This window comes from Eleutherodactylus coqui, chromosome 13, assembly GCF_035609145.1.
Source record: "Eleutherodactylus coqui strain aEleCoq1 chromosome 13, aEleCoq1.hap1, whole genome shotgun sequence".
In the NCBI taxonomy this organism is placed as follows: Eukaryota; Metazoa; Chordata; class Amphibia; order Anura; family Eleutherodactylidae; genus Eleutherodactylus; species Eleutherodactylus coqui.
Window position 1 is genome coordinate 86164974 of NC_089849.1, and position 21141 is coordinate 86186114.

The 21141-nt window shown below is 44.2% G+C and overlaps 1 protein-coding gene across 2 annotated transcripts in view; it reads right to left on the minus strand.

Annotated features, from left to right (window-relative positions):
* Positions 1–7409: 7409 nt before the first annotated feature.
* The window catches only part of FTSJ3 (FtsJ RNA 2'-O-methyltransferase 3), a 34782-nt gene continuing 21050 nt past the window's right edge, over positions 7410–21141 (minus strand). For both annotated transcript variants that reach the window (XM_066587972.1, XM_066587973.1), the window contains exons 14-22: positions 20618–20811; positions 19767–19884; positions 13174–13258; positions 12812–12995; positions 12637–12722; positions 11454–11556; positions 11192–11375; positions 8637–8731; positions 7410–7731 (exon numbers count right to left, since the gene is read on the minus strand). In XM_066587972.1, the coding sequence (XP_066444069.1) occupies positions 7563–7731; positions 8637–8731; positions 11192–11375; positions 11454–11556; positions 12637–12722; positions 12812–12995; positions 13174–13258; positions 19767–19884; positions 20618–20811 (1218 nt within the window). In that variant the 3' untranslated portion in view covers positions 7410–7562. The remainder of the gene's footprint in view (positions 7732–8636; positions 8732–11191; positions 11376–11453; positions 11557–12636; positions 12723–12811; positions 12996–13173; positions 13259–19766; positions 19885–20617; positions 20812–21141) is intronic.

Consider the following 21141-nt stretch of genomic DNA (forward strand, 5'->3'; position numbering starts at 1 on the left):
GATATTGGCAGGCATGGAGGCTCTAGTACCCTGTTGTACTGCCTCTAGCTTGGATACAAGATGTGATACAGGCAGGCATGGAGGCTCTAGTACCCTGTTGTACCGCCTCTAGCTTGGATACAAGATGTGATATGGGTGGGCATGGAGGCTCTAGTACCCTGTTGGGCCACCTCTAGCTTGGATACAAGATGTGATATTGGCAGGCATGGAGGCTCTAGTACCCTGTTGTACTGCCTCTAGCTTGGATACAAGATGTGATACAGGCAGGCATGGAGGCTCTAGTACCCTGTTGTACCGCCTCTAGCTTGGATACAAGATGTGATACAGGCGGGCATGGAGGCTCTAGTACCCTGTTGTACTCTCTCTAGCTTGGATACAAGATGTGATACGGGTGGGCATAGAGGCTCTAGTACCCTGTTGGGCTACCTCTAGCTTGGATACAAGATGTGATATGGGCGGGCATAGAGGCTCTAGTACCCTGTTGGGCCACCTCTAGCTTGGATACAAGATGTGATATTGGCAGGCATGGAGGCTCTAGTACCCTGTTGTACTGCCTCTAGCTTGGATACAAGATGTGATACGGCGGGCATGGAGGCTCTAGTACCCTGTTGTACTGCCTCTAGCTTGGATACAAGATGTGATACAGTCAGGCATGGAGGCTCTAGTACCCTGTTGTACCGCCTCTAGCTTGGATACAAGATGTGATATGGGTGGGCATAGAGGCTCTAGTACCCTGTTGGGCCACATCCAGCTTGGATACAAGAAGTGATGCGGGCCGACATGGAGACATGGTTCTGTATGATATCCTGCGGTATATTGCTCCACATTTGCTGTAACTGAGCCTCTAGATTGTGCAAACTCGTAGGCTGTGGAAGTTGGCGTCCCAGATGGTCCCTGACAAACATGGCTGTCGTCAGCACCCAAACTAAACCTGGATTCATCGCTGTAGACAACCAGGTTCCCCTATGTGGTGTCCAGTTTTCTCGTTCACGTCACGTGACAAGACCGTTCATCTAATCACACCACAACTCTCATAATTGTTATATCTGCCAGAGATGGAACTGCATGCAGAGTTTTACAACAACATGACAACTTCTTCTGGGGGGCAGATTGGTCTTTTTTTTTTTTTTTTACAAAGAGTGTATGTTTAAATATTGCATGAATTAATCATAATTTAGAGGCTCAAAAAGGGAATTATGTGCCGTCAATAACTTATTTTATAATATTTCAGTGCTAAAAGAAGGAGTTACTATTGGGAAAATCATGCCAAAAATTCATATGTTGTACTGGTATTGGAAAAAAACAAAACAAAATGGCAAGAGAGGAAATAAATAATATATACGATGAGCAAATAAATTATAAATACAAAATAAAATTAATTAAAAAATGACTGCAGGGAAGATCTTGCCGATAGTGATGAAACGATACAAAATAAGGGCGTAAACCGCAGCGGATCTCTTGTAGCGGCTTACCCATTACAGCCCATATGTGCTGCTGAAAGACCGCGTATGGGCTGAGTACAGCAGTGCGCATGCCTGCAAATCACACGTCATTGACATGCGCAGTGTGATTTTTTATTTTTTTAATTCCCAGCACTGTTGAGAGCGGAGATGCATATTGAAACTCTGACCTACGCAATGTATTACATATGGACAGCGTATCATATGCAGCCCTTGGTAGCTGCAATTTACTTCTCCTGCATATGGATATGCTGTGTCCACACCGGTGTGCATGGAACAATGAAAGTCTATTGACTGTGATTGCCTCCACTCACAACGCACGCATGACACGTGGTGAAAACACGGTAAAACACGGTCATGGACATGAGCCCTAGATAAAATATAACAAAAATAAAGGTAATGCATGTATGTGAAGCTCATGGTTTCCAATGAGTTCTTATTAGAGATGAGCGAGCGTACTCGGAAAAGCACTACTCGCTCGAGTAATTTCCTTTATCCAAGTATCGCTGTGCTCGGGTCTGAAGATCCGGGTGCTGCTGCGGCTGACAGGTGAGTCGCAGCGGGGAGCGGGCGGGAGAGAGGGAGAGAAAGATCTCCCCTCCGTTCCTCCCCGCTCTCCCCTGCAGCTCCCCGCTCCGTGCCGGCACCCGAATCTTCAGGGACGAGCACAGCGATACTCGGATAAAGCAAATTACTCGAGCGAGTAGTGCTTTTCCGAGTACGCTCGCTCATCCCTAGTTCCTATACATGAGCGATGTTTTGGAGCCTGAAAGAACGCATTTGAAACCTTCAGGCCGCATCCACATGGGCAGCGCGATTTCGCCGCAAGAAAATCGTACTGATATCACATTGGTGGTCAGTACAATATGACTGCGTTTTCTCGCTGTGAAAATGCGATTTCGTGTTGCCACAAAGTAGCTTGACTTTGTAGCACCATGTGCAAGGATTTTCGGGGGGAGGCGGCTTAAGCCCTACCCTGAGAATAAGCCCTAGCTGTAGAAGAAAAAAAGAACACATAACATGTCATCTCAACACGCATCTCCCTGGCAGTTGCTTGAAGTCTCCTGCAGAGCTTCCTGGCGGGCACTGAATGGTTGTGATTGGCTGAGCCACAGCATCCGTGAACCACTCAGCCAACGTTCAAGGAACCAATCACAGCCAGCTCTTTCTGGAGGCAGGAATTTTTATCCTCCAGTCCAAGAAGGGCTGGCAGAAGACTGAAGACGAGTGCTGGACTTGAAGAGGAGACACACGCCGGATATGATAGCGCCTCTTAGCCGATGTACTATTTTTTTTTGTGCAGCTAGGGTTTAGTTTAGGGCTTTTACAGTAGGATATCCTATATAAAAGTTGCATCGCACTGCACCAAAAATCACGTTTTCGAGCAATGCAACAGAAAGGATGGCTCCATAGAGAAGCATAGGCTGGGAAAAAACGTAAATCGCAGCTGTATAGAGCATGCTGTGATTTTGTATTCTCGCAATGATGCATGTAGGAAAGCTTGGGCTCTACATACATATGATTTGTAGCACTGTCACATCATGACAAAATTGCGCGCTAAAGTTGCCCGTGTGGATGTAGCCTTACATACATGCGTTTTGTAGCGAGATTTTGTAGCACGTGTGAAAGAAGCCTTATCCTGAGAATACCAGAATTGCAGAATTTGACCCTTGGTCATGAAAGGGTTAACACAAACAGTACATGGCCATGCGTAATAAAGAATAAATCATAAAAATATGTATAATTAAAATAGAATATCAGTCATTACATACCAAACCGCTAATAAAACCAATCACACAGAAACCGAATTTAAAATGTACCAAAAAAACCTATTAATTTATTGAAACCAGTTTTTTTTAAACATATTAAAATTAAGAATAAGGGCTTACCCACTTGGTTTTATTTTAACGCAGCGATATTGTGAGGAAATCACGGGCAGCAGTGACGCGATGCTACATTTTTCCCAAGAAAAAAAGCATCACTGATGCTACAAAATCGCGTGTACATAGGAGCGGTATCGTTGTCGCCCGTGCAGATCCAGCCTAAGGCCTCATGTCCACGGGATAATTGTAATTTAAAATCCGCAGCGTTTCTCCCGCACGTGGATCCGCGCCCCATAGGGATGCATTGGACACCTGCAGGTAGTTAAATACCTGCGGATGTCATTTTTCCTTCAGGCGCGGATTGTGTCTGCGGAAAAAAAAACTCGCCGTGCTCCATTTTAGTGCAGGTCTCCCGCAGGCTTCTATTGAGCCCTATGGAAGCCGTCCGGGTCCACGGTACACCCACAGCTGAATTTCTGCTCTCCGCACGCGGAAGAGCAGGAGTTTAAAAAAAAAAAAAAAAAAATGGCACGCTGCCGGCATGCCGAGCACATCCGCCGGGCCGAAGAAAGAAGATCCGGCCGCAACGGAGGGCAGGTCCGCAGCATCCGGACAGGGAAGTAAAATCTTTATCATGTCCGCGGGAAAGGAGGGACCCGCTGCGGGACTCTGCATGAAGAATCCGCGGCGGGCCTCATTTTCCCCGTGGACATGAGGCCTAAGGGTAGGTTCACACGAGCGTGTTTTTGTGCGTACTTAGGTGCGTACATATCTGCGCACTAGGTACGAGCAAAAACACGCGTAAACACAGCCAGCTGCCGGAGCCTCCATTAAAAACAATGCTCTGCCGGCCCCCTGCATTCTTTTTCAGGGAAGGGCTTTACATATAAGCCCTTCCCTGAAAAAGAAACATTTTAGTGAAAAAGAAAAACAAAAAACTTACCTCTCCACCGCTGCCGTGACCCCCGTGGGCATGAAGAACACATCTGCCGCATGCTGCAGATGTTTCCTTCACCCCCGCAAGTTAAAAGAATTCCCTGCTGCTACATTGCCACATCGGCATTTTACATGGAGGGCTATGCTCGACGTAAAATGCCGAGACGCGCTGTATAAAGCACAATTGTTCAATATATTGGAGCTACGCTTGTTGAGTCGGCTCTGTAGGGGCGGTGTAGTCCTGCCTACGTACTGTAGGTCACATGATCGCTCAATCTAATATATTACATAGAAGTCTTTCTTAAATTGTGGCTCTAATTGAACTGAAGTGCTATTTTTGCGATATGTTTTAGTAATATATATTTTTGGGGTTTTTCCTCTATTACTTCTCTAATATATCCATGATGATTCCCTTATGTACAATGCGCTCTATTCAAGATACTACAGTACCATGCTTAGAGGATTTTTTTATGCTCTCCATTCTGGTGTAGTTTTTAATTTTTTTTACTTTGTAACATCAGATTATTGCGGTCATGTGACTTGATCACATGATCATTATTTCATTACCTGTGCTGTTTCAAGGTTTGTTGCTTCTAACTTTGTCATAAAAGCCAATGTGGCACTGAAGCGCGTTGCCTGTTAATCCTGAATGGTGTCTTCTGTGAAGTGCGCCTTAAACCCCTCGTTTCATCTTTTCTCAATTCTTTGGCAAAGTAGTGCAAAAAAAAGCCCTTTCAGATGGGAGTGCCCCATAGGCTACATTCACACGGGTAAGCACAACATTGGGTCGAGAAACGTGTCCCGATATCGCTTTGTCAATGTGCATTTTACACGTGGATACGAGGCGTTTTTCATTCAGTAGCGCCTCGCATCACTTCAGTGAGATTGCGATCCTCAGGCCATTGTTTCACACGCAGCGTAGGATCACGTTTCCCTCTGCTTCCAACAGAAAACATCACATCATATGATATGCGAGGTCCATGTGGTGTCTTAAGGTCTCATCGAAAACAATGGGTGATTCATTCTAGGGCAATGCCATAGGATAGAACATGCTGCGATTTTCATCATCGCTGCGAGAGAAAACATGTCTTATGTGAATAAGTCTATCCAAAAGAATGGCGTTCATATTCGTACAACGCACAAAACTCATGCGAGATTCATGCGAGGCGTCACATGAAGCCCCTGGGCCCCAATGCAAAACCTGTAACAGTTCCCCAACTATAATGCTTTATTCATAGTACTGGGCTCCCTACATGGAGAAGATGGGCCTTATGGGCCCTCGAGCAACCGCACCCCCTATAGTCATGCCAGTGTATACGTGTGCTTTTGCACTTTTCTATACTGTATAGTCGAGTATAAGCCAAGTCAATAAGTTTTACCACAAAAAACTGGTAAAACTTATTGACTCGAGTATAAGCCTAGCTAGACTCGAGTATATACTAGGCAAAGAAAAAATGCAATACTCACCTCCCAGCCGGCGTCTGTGTCCCCAGCGCAATGGTCTCCCCAGCAGTGCGGCAAGCTGCTTGAGAATTCTCCCCGCTCAGCTTTGATTCCCCCATAAGTCAGCGCTGTGTAAGTAAGCGCTGTGATTAGATCGAGCACCAGCCAATTACAGCCAGCGCTCGATAAACCAATCCCAGCCATTCGGTGATGTTATCCACTGAATGGCTGTGAATGATCGAGCACCGGCTGTGATTGGCTGGCACTCGATCCAATCACAGCGCTTACTTACACAGCGCTGACTGCTGCGGAATTCAAAACTGAGCAAGGAGATGACAACGGGGCGCATTCTCAAGCAGCTTGCTGCACTGCCGGGGAGACCATTGCGACGGGGACACAGATGCAGGCTGTGGGTTTTGTTGTTTTTTTTTTTTTACCTCACTTGAGTATAAGACATGGGGGGCTTTTTTGGCATAAAAAATGTGCTGAAAAACTAGGCTTATACTCGAGTATATATGGTACATTGCATTCCGAAAGTCTTCAGACTGACCTTTTTTTTTGCATTTTACGGCCTTGTGCAAAAAGTAAATAAACCAGTTTTCCCCCATCATCCTGCACTCAGTACCCCATAATGACAAAGTGACAACAGAATGTTAGCAATCTTTGTAACGGTTTTAAAAGCTAAATACTAACATATTGCATTGACATAAGTATTCACACCCTGTACTCAGTTGAAGCACCTTTGCCAGCGACTGCAGCCTCCGGTCTTCTTGAGTATGATGCCACAAGGTTTTATTTAGGGATTTTCTGCCATTCTTCTCTGCAGATCCTCACAAGCTCTGTCAGTTTGGATGAGGGCTGTCTGTAGACAGTCAAAGACTTGTTTCCTAACGAAAAAGCTGGCGAGAGCTGCTCAAATCCCCCCCCACCCCACACCGTCGGATTCCATAGACCAAGCAGTGATATTAATAAATCTATTCTCCATTAAGTTTCGTTTATAAGTAAGCAAGTGTTTTAGTAGTAGCACACCTTAAGGCGTTAACATAGGTTAGTCATTACAAACTTAGCCAATTATGAGTTATGATTTTGTGGGTATGTATTTCTATTGCTGCATCATTTGGGGTATATTTGTATCATGACGTTATTAATAAAATCAGAAGTATAATGACTGATACAGATGTGCGTCACTGGCTATATCGGCATGCATGCAATTCTCATAACCAATTTGGAGCAGTCCTGTGAAGTCAGAGGAATAGGATTTATTTCCCATAGCACGCTCTTCCAGGACCATCAAGTAGACGTCCTTAAGTACGTGCTTGCTATATTCTCACACCCTGTATTATAATATCACTCAAGTCCAGCAATCTGTGTATTGCTTTTGCAGCAGATGTGTTCTGTTAAGAGGTTCTACAGCAACTGTGGTGTTTAGAGCTCCCACGCAGAGCTAGGGGTTGGGTAAGGCACACTACTAAGAAACTGGGAGCTGCTAGAAGATTCTCAGACTAGGTACAGAGTCGTCTACTATTTGGCAACTATAGCAGTCCAGTTCCTGGGGGTAGAGAGGAAGGAAGTCATGAAGATAAGGACTACACCATCGCATCTCCTACCACAGGTCACGGCCATCTTCAAAGGTTCAGACAGTCACTTTAAGGCAGTGTCTTGAGCTCCTTGTACTGTTATCACAGTGTCTCCCACTACTAGCTCTATACATAGATAATACATGGAGGAAGAGAGCTGTAGCACCACATACAGTAATAGTTCTATTTATTAAAATTTAGGATATTATACAAGATGCTGATGATGTCCAGATGTGAACTGCGAGCTCAATAAATTGACGACAAAAGATGGAGACCGCCAGAGGGAAGATGACGATATCAGAACACGATAAGAAACAAAAGGGTCATCTCCTCCTCTGCTGTTTCCTCATGTCCTTCTTCATCCTGCCATCCACCACCTTAAACTGGCCTTTGACTCCAGCTGGACGGTGAACCTTCTTGCCAACACCTTTCTTGGCCACCAGGTAGGTCACTTGACGCTTCTCTTTCCCAAGACCTGCCTTCTTATATATACTGGAATGACAAGACAGCAAGGAGTCACAATTAAAAATCGTGCGAAGTGACAGTATATAAAATACATAGAAACAAGCCCCTTTAACCCTTCATGCCCAGAGCAAAATTTCTAAAATTGCTGCACTCCAAAAAGGTACCTTCATACCGGGCGGATTTGCTGTAGATCTCACGGATTTCACCACATGCACTCCAAAGGGTGAAAACCCACAGAAAGAACTGACAAATCGAAAAATATCTGCAGCGTGTAGGTGCGATTGGATAAATTACATTTTGCTTATTATGCTGCAGATTTTCCGCATGGAAAACACACGCGCATTTCCCCTAAATGTGAGCTTCCTTTTTATAGTGTACAGGGGGGCAGAGAATATGTGCATTGTGTGTTTCCTGACTACAGATCCCCGGTACTGGTTACAGTCCATTAGATCATTGTTATCACTCATCTGTGTAACAGCAACATGCAGGGAACAAGATTGTGGGGCACATTTACACCAATCAGAGGCAGCAGCGCCACCACTCGTTCTCCTGGGACTGGCGAGCACCTCCTGAGCGCCATGATCTCCGGAGTTCGGGATGACGACGTTTAAAAAAAACAAAACAAAAAAACCCTGCAGTGTTGCCATCTTCTGACCCCCACAACCTTATTTCTTAGTTGATGAGAATGTGCGGGGGCTCGTCTTTTGTCAGGGCAAGCTGTAGTTTCTGTTGGTACCTTTTTGGAGTACATACAACTTTTTGATAACTTTTTATTTAATGCTCAGAGTTCGGGGAAGGAGACTTGCGGTCCATCCAGGCCACACTTCCGAATTCCATACATCAAACGGAGGCAACATAGGTAAAGCAGTGTGGTTAGGTTTGTTTTTAGAATGTCATACAACATGTAGTAATGTAGGGGAAACACGAGTTACCTGCGCAGCTGAGCGGCCTTCTCTCTCTCCGATATGTCTACGGTGTCGACCACAGCTTCTGCCTTTTTCTTGGCTTGTTCCATCTTTTTCAACATCTATGAAAAAACAGAGTAACATTAAGGCGGCAGTCCAATGAAAAATATTGTTTATAGGTAGATCCAGACCATAATTCTAGACATTTATTTAACCCCTTAGTGATCAGTCTATTTTGTGCCTTAGGGACCAAGTGATTTTCATTGTTGCATAGCAAGAGCCAGAACACGGTTGACAGCCATATGAGGGCTTGGTTTGTTTTTGGATTGAGTTGTAAGGGTACATATAATGTGTATTACATTGTTTTTGGCAAATATTAGAGACGAGCGAGCACCCAAATGCTTGAGTCCGCGTTATTCAAGTCGAGCTCTACTCGAGTAACGAACCCCATTGACTACAATGGGAGGCTCGAGCATTTTTGTATGTGGGACGCCAGGTCCCGAGTTTTTTTTTTCCCCCCTAGGTTCGTTCTCTCCCTCTCTCGCCAGCCAGTTCAAAGATTTGCCAATGACGCGTGCTGCGTTGCGGTGGGGAGGGGCCAAAACAGGCACGACACAGCAGGGAGGAGCCAAAAAGTGGGGCGGGGTCGAACACAGCTTGATGCTCGTTCGAGTAACGAGCACCATCGAGTACGCTAATACTTGAACGAGCATCAAGCTCGCCAGAGTATGTTCGCTCAACTCTAGCAAATATGAAAAACATCCCAAAAATAGGGCATTGTTTGGGGGGTTTTTATAGCGTTCACAGTTTGGTGAACATAACCTGATGACTTTCTTATCTGATCAGCACAATTACTGACATACCAAGTTTATAGAGATTTTTTTTCTTACTACTTTTGCACAATAAAGACACGGTAAAAAAACCCAAACAAAACAAAATTGAAAGTGCACCGCTGCATTCGCAGACCCCTAACCCATATCAGCAGAGCTATGTGAGGTCTTGTTTTTCCGCGGGAGGAGTTCACTTGTAGTTCTATTGGTACCATTTTGAAGGGCATATGAATTTTGGATTGCTTACTATTTTTTTGGGAGGAGAACAAATGAAAATCAACAATTCTGGCGTTACAGTAATTATTTTTACGGTGTTCACAGTGTGAGATAAATGTTTTCTGGGTCATTCGGAATATGGTAATATCTATTATGTGCTGTTTCCAAACTTTTTTTTTTTTTGGTAATTTATCCAATTAAAAAGGTTTTTTCTGGGGAAAAATATGTATTTGTTTTACTGAGGTTTTTTTCCTTTTTAAAATTAAACTTTATTACAAATTAAACTTTTTTTCGACAATTTTTTTTATTCCCTGAAGGGGACTTGAACTAACAAGCACTAGGATAGTACCCTGCATCACTTATGTAGCGCATTCTACTAAGCCTATGACAGCAGCCTATAAGACTCTGCAGGAGGTGGGGCCCAATAGGCTCGGTTTCATGGCAAACATGGAGGCCTTTCTCAGACTTTCGGCTGCCAAGGGAACCCACTGGTAACTTGCGATCGCACTGCTGGGTGCTTAAGGGTGACAGAAAGAACCTCCTTACATGTTTCTGTTGCTACTGATTGTAGCATGTAAAAGGTTAAGCTGTCAGGATCTGGGGTTTCTCCATTTCTGGCTGTTAGAGCTGGAGCTGTTGGTAGTCAGCTAAGCCACCGCCTTAAAAGGAGGTCTGTGCAGGTTTAAAGCCGAAAACGACGTATCGGTGGTTACTAAGGGGTTAAAAAATGTTTCTATCCGGAGATATTCCAGGACTAATGTCAGAGTAGCACCACCTGCTGTTTCTATTGTGCATCCACCTCAGTAATTTTTCTAATGTTCTCGGTCTTTCTTCTCTCTCTGCTGCCTTGCACAAAAGTAAGACTAAGTAGCTGTGACCACCTTAGAAGGCCCCCTGCACATGGGCAGAAATTCCGCGGCGGGATTTCCCGCAGAATTTCCGCCTGTCGCCTAGACAGACGGCTGTGATTTGTCCGCGTGAAATCCCGCGCGGAAAACAAATCGCGGCATGTTCTATTTCTGTGTGGGTCTCGCAGAGGCTCGCACAGAAATGTCAATAGTGACAAGCTGCCTCCGCTCTGCGCATGCCCCGGCTGGCAGCCAGCACACAGCGCAGAGAGGAGATGCCGGGAGCGGGTGAGCCGCAGGCCTCTGCAGGGGCATGGGACCGCATGCCGCTGCGAGAATTCTCGCAGCAGGATCCGACCCGGCCGTCTGCAGGCGTCCGAAGATTTACTGGGGTGTAGCAGACAGAAAGACTTTTTAATAAAGACAGCAGGTGGCGCTATTCTACCAATACTACTGGAATATCTGGGGAGAGAAATAGTTTTTTTTTTTATAAGTGTAAGCTAAAAAAAAAAAGATTAAAAGGATTATTACTCTAAATCAATATTTTTTGTGGGACTAGCCCTTTAATGAATAAACTGGGATTGATTCTGTGGGAAGTCCCGGAGATAAAGTTATTTCCTAATTCCCAATAGCTTAAAAGGCAAACAAAACACGAAAAACAGAAGAGGATTATAAAAATGTGCCTCACCCGTCTCCGCTTTCTAGCTTTGGCTTCTGCAACCTTCTTGATTGGGCGAGCATTGAGCTCCTTCTGTCTTCTACGATACTCCTCCATCATCTCGCGGCTTACAGGAATCTGAACAACTCGATGTTTCTTATCGTCTGAGAGAAACCACTCTGGGAGGTCTTCTTCAGCATCATTGAAGGCTCGTCTGTACAGAGGAGATAAGGACATTGTAAAGCACGGGGACGTATGAGGAATTAAAGTGTCCTGCCGGAAAAACACCCACCTATTAAACGAGTTGTCAATCAGATCCCTGGCAGCTTTTTTGGATGTGGCAATGACTGTTCCCAGAGCAAGGCCTTCTGGGTCCAAGACCCGGGACCGCTTCACTGCAGAGAGCAAAACAATGATCAAAAGCAAGACCTACAACTTGTAAGAGAGAAACCCATCATACAGAAACATTAGCCCTTCCATCACAGCAGCGACTCCATAATACAGATTCAGGCCGGCGGGAATTTATCATTAATTCTATTGTGGATAAGAGGATTTTTGTTACTTACTGTAAAACCCGTTTCTCATCACATTCACTGGGGAACCCAACAAGACCTTGGGACGTTCCAAAGCCGTTCCCAAGGGGTGGGTAAAATTAAAGAAAAAGGTAAGCGTGGTCAACACACCGGTAACCACGGACCTTCAAACTGCAAGGAAGGTTTACGAGTCTAGTAAAATGGCCTTTAAATAATGGTGGTACCCTCGCATTTTGGAGGTACCAGAAGATGGACCATCTTCGGGAGAGATAAGAGGAATATTGTCCTGTACTAGCGAGTTTTAGAAAAGAGACCTGGACTGAATTGAGGACTCAAGAGATAAGGTAGACTTGCAGAAGGAGCATACTATATAGTCACACCCTGCAAAGTACAAACGATGTCTGAGGAACTGAGGAAAGAGATAGAATTTGACCTTCAAAAAGACAGAAGAAGAAGCCAGGAATAAATGAGTATGAAAACCCATCCTTGCTAGGGGAAAAGGGAAGCAATATTACGGCTGGATGGATGGATGCTGAACATCAATTAATCTTGTTATTTGTATAGCGCTTTCAGGTAATTTATTTATTACCCCCCTACCAAGCTGGGTGCTCATTTTACTGACCTCAGAAGGATGGAAAGCTGAGTCAACCTTCAGCCGGCTATCTGAACCATGCAGGGATTGAACTTGTAACCTTCAGATCATGAGTTAGAGCTTAGGACTGCATTTCTGTCCCACACGGGCTCATAAAGACCACTGAAGGGGAAAAGTGTCCGCCCACCTTTAATGCTCCAATTAGGCTTTATCACCATATAAAACCTAAAACCCAGATTTCACATTTCCCACATGAGGGAGAACGTTTAGGAGTGTCTACTCCACTTAGGAAGGTCCACTTTAAATATACAGCTCCAACCATACGATGATCTTATTCCCACTATACCAACCTGGGCGTTCTACAGGAACCACTTCAAAATCGTCCTTCTCTTCAATAGTTCTTTTTCCGAAATTCTTCTTCATAGATTCAATATCCCTAGACGCATGGAGAAGCCAAACTGAGTGATTCCCACATGACATATGGCTGTTCTAGAAGGTCCCCCAGCAGCTGACGCATAGCCTTACCTCTCATCATCACTGCTGTCACTGTCCGAGTCGCTTACATCTTCTGCTTTTCCTTCCTGTTTAGTCAACTTGGCCGGAGGTTCAGGATCTCTTCCATCAACTGCTTTATTGCTTGCGACTGAGGAGGCATTTTCTGCATCTTTACAGCTTTTCTTAGGCTCCTCCTTCCTTTTTCTTTTTGTTCCTAGAATATGGCAGCATGGTATCAAGAAGTTACATCACTTTTATCAATCCCATATGCTGGATCTGAATGCAATCTATTGTTCCCTGTAGGCAGCCACTACAGACAGAACGATCCCTGCCCTCTCCAGTGGTGAGGAACATGTACAGACGTGACACTAGTAACAATCTGGTCCACTTACCACTCGTGTTCTCTTGTAACATCTTGGTTTGCTTGATTTCCATCTCCTCATCTGCTTCGGATTGTAGAACGGAAGAAAAAATTCCCTGAAAAAATAATCATCCGCAAATAATATAAAAGTGTACGTAAACTTTAGAGTTTGGTAATCCATAAATCAAAAGTACAAGTGAAGAAGCTTTGTAATATATTCTAGAAAATACATTAACCCCCCCCCCCCCCATCCTGTAGTAATAAAACTGTACACAGAAGTCCATATACAGAGATAAGGTTAAGTCTGTGGAGAGGGAGGCGAAGAGCTGCTGGCCAATGAGATAGGTAGAGAGACGAACAGACATAGTTCAAGATTCACAGCTACACTGAACACTACTGATGTATAATGTCCTCCATGTTGTTGCTGATTCTATGTGTGTACTACAGCAAAATAAGGGAGCAGGATCTCTTCTTCTCTGTGTGTACAATGTACTGGAGACATTCTATCAGCTAGTTTCCACCCACTAGCTCAAGGAAGACTGAGAATTAGAGACACAGAGGGAAAAAAATATAATTACACTTGCCAGTAATTTGATTTTCCTAATCGCATGAGAGCACCATACAGAGAGATGGACTCTACCCTACCACTGGACAGGAACCGCATAGGTCAAATAAAAAGGAAAGACCCACGTCCTCCTTCAATGTATTCCAGAGCAGTTCTGGAGGAGCAGTACATACATATTCCCCAAATTATTAGGGTATTCTATACTTATTCCTTTATTTAAATATATACAGTATACATGCCAGTTAGGGTTTAGGAAAATCAGATTACTGGTAAGTGTAATTATCAATCATTCTATTATCTATAACTTCATATAAAGCGATATTAGAGGAATTGAAACTTTAGGGAAGAATATAGCTTGTCAAGTCCTTCCTCCCAAAAAGAAAAGGTTTTAGGAGAAACCAAAGACCAACTGAAAGTGTTTAAAGAAGGTAGATGGTGGAAACCAGGTAGAAGATCTATAGATTGGTTCCATAAAGGCAGTAGCTCCTTCAGTCCAAGCAGCAGCCAGAACTCTTGTGGGCTGAGTCTTTAATACCAAAGCAATCTGACCTGCTGAAAATTAAGCTAGAGCAATAGCCAACCTAGAACACCCAGCCAGGGATCCTCCGATAGCCGCCCTACTTCTATTATGACGCAGAAACAGAAGGACTTAGTCTTCCTCCATATTAAAGGTAAGGATTCTGACAAGACATACCTAACCCTTAAGGAAAAAAATTCAGCCTCTCTTTATTTGGAAGTAACAAATGAGGGGAGCAAACCTGGGAGTCATCTTAGTAAGGACTGGCACAACAACACTCCCATGACCTAAACCGAATGATACGCCAAAACCCATTTGTGTCAATGAGTAACAATGTATTATTGCCAAGCAGAAGTTTTTTTTCTTATCTGCACACTTCTGGAGCAGTAAGATTGTTAAACACCACCAGGGATTCAGTGTTAGGCTTCCGGCAGCTACTTACCAGGCCTTGAAGCGACCCTGTGGGCCTGGACAAAGAAGGATGGCGGCTAGAGATGAGTGAGCGCACTCGGTAAGGTCAGTTACTCGAGTGAGCATCGCTCATCTCGAGTAACTGCCTTCTCGTCCGAGTGTGCTCGGGGGTAGGTGGGGGGGGGGGGGCAGCGGGGACGCGGCGGGGGAGAGAGATCTCTTTCTTTTCACCTTCCCCCCACGAGCACATTCGGACGAGAAGGCAGTTACTCGAGATGAGCGATGCTCGCTTAAGTAACTGACCTTACTGAGCGTGCTCGCTCATCTCTAAGGGCGGCACCAGCTCCTCTGAATACCTGATACTCATTATGAATTGTATGTATCATTGGTCTAAGATGCTACATCTGCTTTGTTGACCAGTGCTGCCTACATAAGCAGTGCGGGCCAGTATAGCTAGCATTTTAGACTAACGATGCATACTATGTACAATGTGCATCAGGTAGTCAGAGAAGTGGTTTGGCCAGCTTTGTCATGCCTGGATGGTCGTTTTAAAGGGGTTGTATCACTGCAAAAAAAAAAAGTTAACGGCTGGGCAAAAAAAAAAAAAAGAGAGAGAGAGCATACTCACTTGTCCTCAGTCCCCAGGACACCGCTGAGTGACTCCATCTCCAGTGTGGACATCTAAGACAGGTAACCATTGTGGCTAATCAGAGGCCGCAGTATCACCGCCTGAACTCCTGGCATCATGGCACCCAGGATGTGAGCACTGCTGTCACCTGACTTCTGGTGGACGCACATGCTGGGTACCGGAGATGCTCAGCTGTGTCCGAGGGGCCAAAGGCAGGTGGGTATGCTCTTTCTTTCCTATTAGCCCAGTTGTTAATTTAACTTTTTGTAGTGAAAGATAACCCCTTTAAGTTATATACCATCTGCAATCTACCAAGAGCAGGTACACCAGTTTAGAAAGGCCATTGACCCACGCCGTTACCGGTCTCTCCACTAGGCAAGTCTACAAACAATAATAGGCATGAAACAAATGATGTAACACAAGATACCTGGACCGAGGCTGATACATCTTTAGGATAAGCCAAGCAGTAAAACTGAGGTTTCAGATCCTGATCAAACACTAGCAATAGGTGGGTTTGTGGCAATCGCCTGAAACTTACTAACCCCCGTAACGAACGTTAGCGCATCCAGATCAGTCCTAAAGATGAGGATTCTAACGGAACTGTATTAATTAAAATTGGAAAAAAACCTTCAGAAAATGTCACTTTTTTGTATGGCAGATTTTGAATTTATATCTCATGCAAATATCCGCAGTCTTAAAGGGGTTGTCCCGCGCCGAAACGTTTTTTTTTTTTTCAACCCCCCCCCGTTCGGCGCGAGACAACCCCGATGCAGGGGTTAAAAAAGATCACCGGACAGCGCTTACCTGAATCCCCGCGCTCCGGTGACTTCTTACTTACCCGGTGAAGATGGCCGCCGGCATCTTCTCCCTCCGTGGACCGCAGGGCTTCTGTGCGGTCCATTGCCGATTCCAGCCTCCTGATTGGCTGGAATCGGCACGTGACGGGGCGGAGCTACACGGAGCCCCATTGAGAAGATAAGAAGACCCGGTCTGCGCAAGCGCGTCTAATTTGGCCATTAGACGGCGAAAATTAGACGGCAACCATGGAGACGAGGACGCCAGCAACGGAGCAGGTAAGTGAAAAACTTTTTATAACTTCTGAATGGCTCATAATTAATGCACAATGTACATTACAAAGTGCATTAATATGGCCATACAGAAGTGTATAGACCCACTTGCTGCCGCGGGACAACCCCTTTAAGCGTATTTTTAACCCCTTAGTAACATAACTAATTTATGTAAATCATTTCCCCTTTCGTGTTCCCGTGGTCATAACTTATATTTTTCTCAATGTAGCTGTATGAGATCTTGTATTTTGCGGGACAAATTCTTGTTTTTATAGGAACTTATTTTGAGTACATATAATACTCATTTTTTCGGTGGGGGGGCAATGGGGGGAAAAAAGCAATTTGACCATTTTTTTAGGGCATTTGCTATATGATATAAATATTATGTTGACTTAATTTTACAATTTTGACATATTATTTATATAGAGTTTTTATTCTGGCTTACTACTTTTGCACAATATAAAACACTATTATTTTTTACAAAAAGACTTTTTGTATGGCGCCACGTTCCGGGACCAGAGCATTTTTATTTTTCCTGTTAGGGAGCTGTAATAAATAATGGTTTGGTTTTTTTGTAGGACAGCCTGTAGTTTTTATTGGTACCAATTTTTAAGCATATATGCCTTTTTGCTTAGTTTTTTTTTTACTCCCGTTTTCGGGAAGCAAGGAGGACGTAAAAAAAACAAAACACCTGTTTTAGCGTTTTCTTTTTAATAGAATTTACGGTGCTGGACAAAATATGTAATACTTTATAGTACGAGTTGTAATGAATGTGGCCATAGCAATTACATGGAGTTATTTTTTGTTTTTTTTAATATGTAAAGCCTTGTGTAAGGGGGTAAAAAACTTGACCATATCTGGACAATTCTATTTGTTATAGCATCTTTTCAAACCAGTCATTGTTTGCCCTGTAGTTCCTTCTTGAGACAATCAAGAGACCGTCAGCACCTCTGAGCCCCATAACCTACATTACTGATCTCAAAAGGTGAGGGAACGGGGGTTTCAGGCAGCTGCTTTTTATGGTCACTGGGCCCCCTGTTCCAGTGCTGTGCCCCCATGAAATTAGCATGTGCACAGTGTTACTCTTTTCCGAAGACTCCGCGCACGGGCGCGCTCAATGATCTCTTTATGAGTGAGCATGCACAGAGACATCTGCAAAAAGTCATGCTGTGCATGCAGTGATTTCTTGCAGGCCCAGCACTGGAATGGAGTATAAAAAGCAGCTCCTTGGACTACTGCTTCCCTCACCTTTGAGATCCATAAGGTAATTTAAGGCGCTGACAAGTTACCTTTAATGTCCCAAGAAGGGACATTAGAGCAAAACAATGACATGGGATTTAATCTTATTATCCAGGATGGTTAAAAGTTTATGATTTAATAATGTCCCCAAGAACAATTCTGCATCTTTAGAATATAGCCGCCTCCAACCCTTCCAGAAAAATAAAACCAAAGTACTGGGATTTTAAAAAGAACCCCCCCCCCTCCTATGTTCTAGCACAAATATCAGCAGTAACTTTTTTTTAATATTCTACATCTAATGTTGGAGCTCAGCTCCATTACGATTGAGGGACGCCTTACAGAGCGATAGGCACTGCTCTGAAGGATTCCAACTATTGGAGCATCCAATTGCTTCAAACTAGACAAAGCAAAATCCCAGTGAGAAACCATATCCGACTACGAAGGCAGATATATTATTCATTTCAGTGCTGGGCTCACACAAAGATTTACCAGGTCCGAATTATGCGATTGCACCCACAGATAATTTCTCAAGATAACTAAATTCTTGACTTTCACATCTATTCTTTATCTAGAAATAGGACCGCCCCATTTCTTATAAAAGGTCTTCCGGCAATCTTTTGGATGATTTTCCCATTACAGTTTTTTGTTTTTTTTATCGGTATACAAATTTGTAATCCCTAATAAATCAGACTACCAGCAACAATCAGGCATATTTGGATCAGATCCACTAGTCATTTACAAAGATACTGGTTTGAGTAGAATTTAGACAGATACATTCTTGCACAAAGGACTAGACTAGCGGTACATTTACACTTAAAGGTAATAGAACTGTCTCACGCAAATTTTCTTAGGAGGATAAACTTCAAATGGTCTTACTCCAGAACATCAAAGCTCAGAACCTACGAAATTACACCTCAGGGTTTCCTCATATTGGTTTTTACTGGAGATGAGTGAGCATACTCGCTAAGGGCAATTACTCGAACGAGCATTGCCCTTAGCGAGTACCTGCCCGTTCGGAAGAAAAGATTCAGGTGCCGGCGGGGGGCAGGGAGGGGAGATCTCTCTCTCCCCCCCCCGCGCCGGCAACCGAATCTTTTCTCCCGAGCGGACAGGTACTCGCTAAGGGCAATGCTCGTTCGAGTAATTGCCCTTAGCGAGTATGCTCGCTCATCTCTAGTCTTTACGTAAAACCAAAACACTCTTACCTCGAGTCTTTGAAAAGGTATTCGTTTTGACCAGAGATGATCTTTACTAAAAGGTTCCTTGTTGTGGAATTAAATACTCCACCACAGACTTGAGCCGTAGGAAAAAAGCCTGGATCCAAGACCAAACTGACGTTTAAGGCCTTACAGGACCCAAAATTAAAGAAAGACATCTTCCAAAATGGACTGTCCATCTTAAAGCTCCATACTAGGAATATCAACTGGGCCCCTGTTGGCTTCTTTTTCCACACTTAGTATGGACTTATCCATCTCACAACTCCAACTAGGACAATGGTCTGGGCCCTTGCTGGTTTTACCAGACTTGCCCATCTTACAACGTTAACTAGGTGTATTGTCTGGGGTTCTTGCTGGTTACACCGAAGTTAGCGCAAACTTGCCTATTATATGGCTCCCTACTAGAAGCACCGATTAGGTTCTTGGTGGTTTCACCAGAGTAAATGCAGAGTTGACCCATACTGGATTATCAGACCTAGCACACACTCAAAGTTACAACTTCAACTAGCATTGACAGACATGTGTCCTCTGTACTCCCATTTATTTGCCAACAATTAGTAGTAAGAAAGCACAATAGGCCGAGACAAGCTCAAAGGTGGTAGGCAGCATCAGGTCAACGGAGATCCAGGCATCAAACCCAGCAAAAACTGTGGTCCAAGGCAGCAACCAGACACTGGCATGAGAGCCAGCTGGCCAAGCACTAATGCCAACGCTTAAGTATCCCATAGAAGTGATTCATGCTTTGGGGCCCTCCAAGCTGCATGCCCCAGGCTTCTCTATCCATAGGTCAGGTAAACCACTGGAGGAGGAAATGGGTGTTCCCTTTTAAATTTGCTCTTGGTGGTTCCTGTCTAAATAGGCCTTTACATCTACCAGATGTTTATGGCAAACCCTATAGATAGGCTATAAATGTCCTAAATGGGAATACTCCTTTAATGGAATATGGATGAAAAGCAGCAGTACAATCCAAATTCACCAACCTTTCCAAACCACAAATTTTTATCCCTCAGCTCGCGGTCTGACTTTTCTTCCAAAGGCTGCAGCAGAGGGTTTGCCTCATCCTCATCCTCTGGTCCTTCTGCGGCTGAGACTCGTTTCCTGGAGAAAAGGAAAACACTATTAAAAAAAAAAAATCAAAAAAAAAAAAAAAAAAAAAAAAAAAAAATCGCAAGGCTTTTTTTTTTTTTTTTTTTTTTACAATGGACGATTATTGTCGTTCTGGTTGTTCAAAACCCTGCGCTCCTGCATGGAGAAACTGAATGACTGGATGAGAATGTAAACAGCAGCAGTTCAGTACTGAACGGCCGCTGCTTACAGTGAATGAAAGCGGGAGAAGCACTCTCCTCCAGTTGCTCCACCTCCATGCTGGCAGCGCTGTGAGCGATCCAGCGATACTCGCTCTTGTGTAACAGCACGGGAACAAGGATACACTGTGTATTGTAGCATTGACAGTGGGCGCCCGATAAGCCGCAGTTCCAAGCAGTGGATTGGAACCCCGGAGATTGGTCACCATTAGCGTTGGCCTGGAAAACCACTATAAAATCCTGGGTGACAACTTCAATAATGTTAGGGCGTATTCATGTGGTTCTATGCGAGCTGCACCCAAGAAACTTGTATGGGACAGGGGGTACTGCATGTCTGATTTTGATCTGTGTTACGGACCAGAATAGGACATAGCGCAATTGTTTATATATACAGGCCATCTAAGTGTGTGAAAAAACGCTCATGTGAATAGCCTAATTGGCTATAATGAGTCTGAGTGCTGTCCGTGAAATACACGGACAGCACTCAGATGGGAAAATCGGCCATTTGATATGGTCCCTAGTCTCACCTAGTTGGCTTCAACTTTTTTTCCTTGTCTCTCACTTCAGTCAGATCTTCTTCATCCAGGTCACTGGCTAGGCTTATTTCATCATCCTCCATATCGTCAAGATCTGACAGACATATATCGTCATCATGAAGGTCGCCCTGTGCCACCAGTGCATCTGCAGCAGCCATGTCTCCACGTGTAAGGTTCTGTAATAGCTAAAACAAACAAAAATGATAATTACACATCCATGGAGGGATGACAGCCATAAAGCTACAGAGCAAGAGAATTGCCTGCTTAAAAGTTGTTCACATCTGAACATATAACCTATCCTCAGGAATTCAATAGAAACAGCACCTGCAATACCAACCGTGGCCACTGCAGCGTACAGAACAGTCTGCTTCCAGCTCTCTACACACTAGCAGCGGCCTGGCGAGAGCGTCCAACCCTGGATAGGCTCTACTGCTCAAGGAGATGCATTTGCCTGTCCTCCGATTCTCCCTTGTAAAAAGCTTGAAAAAACTCACAAAAGAGAAAAAAAAAAGGTA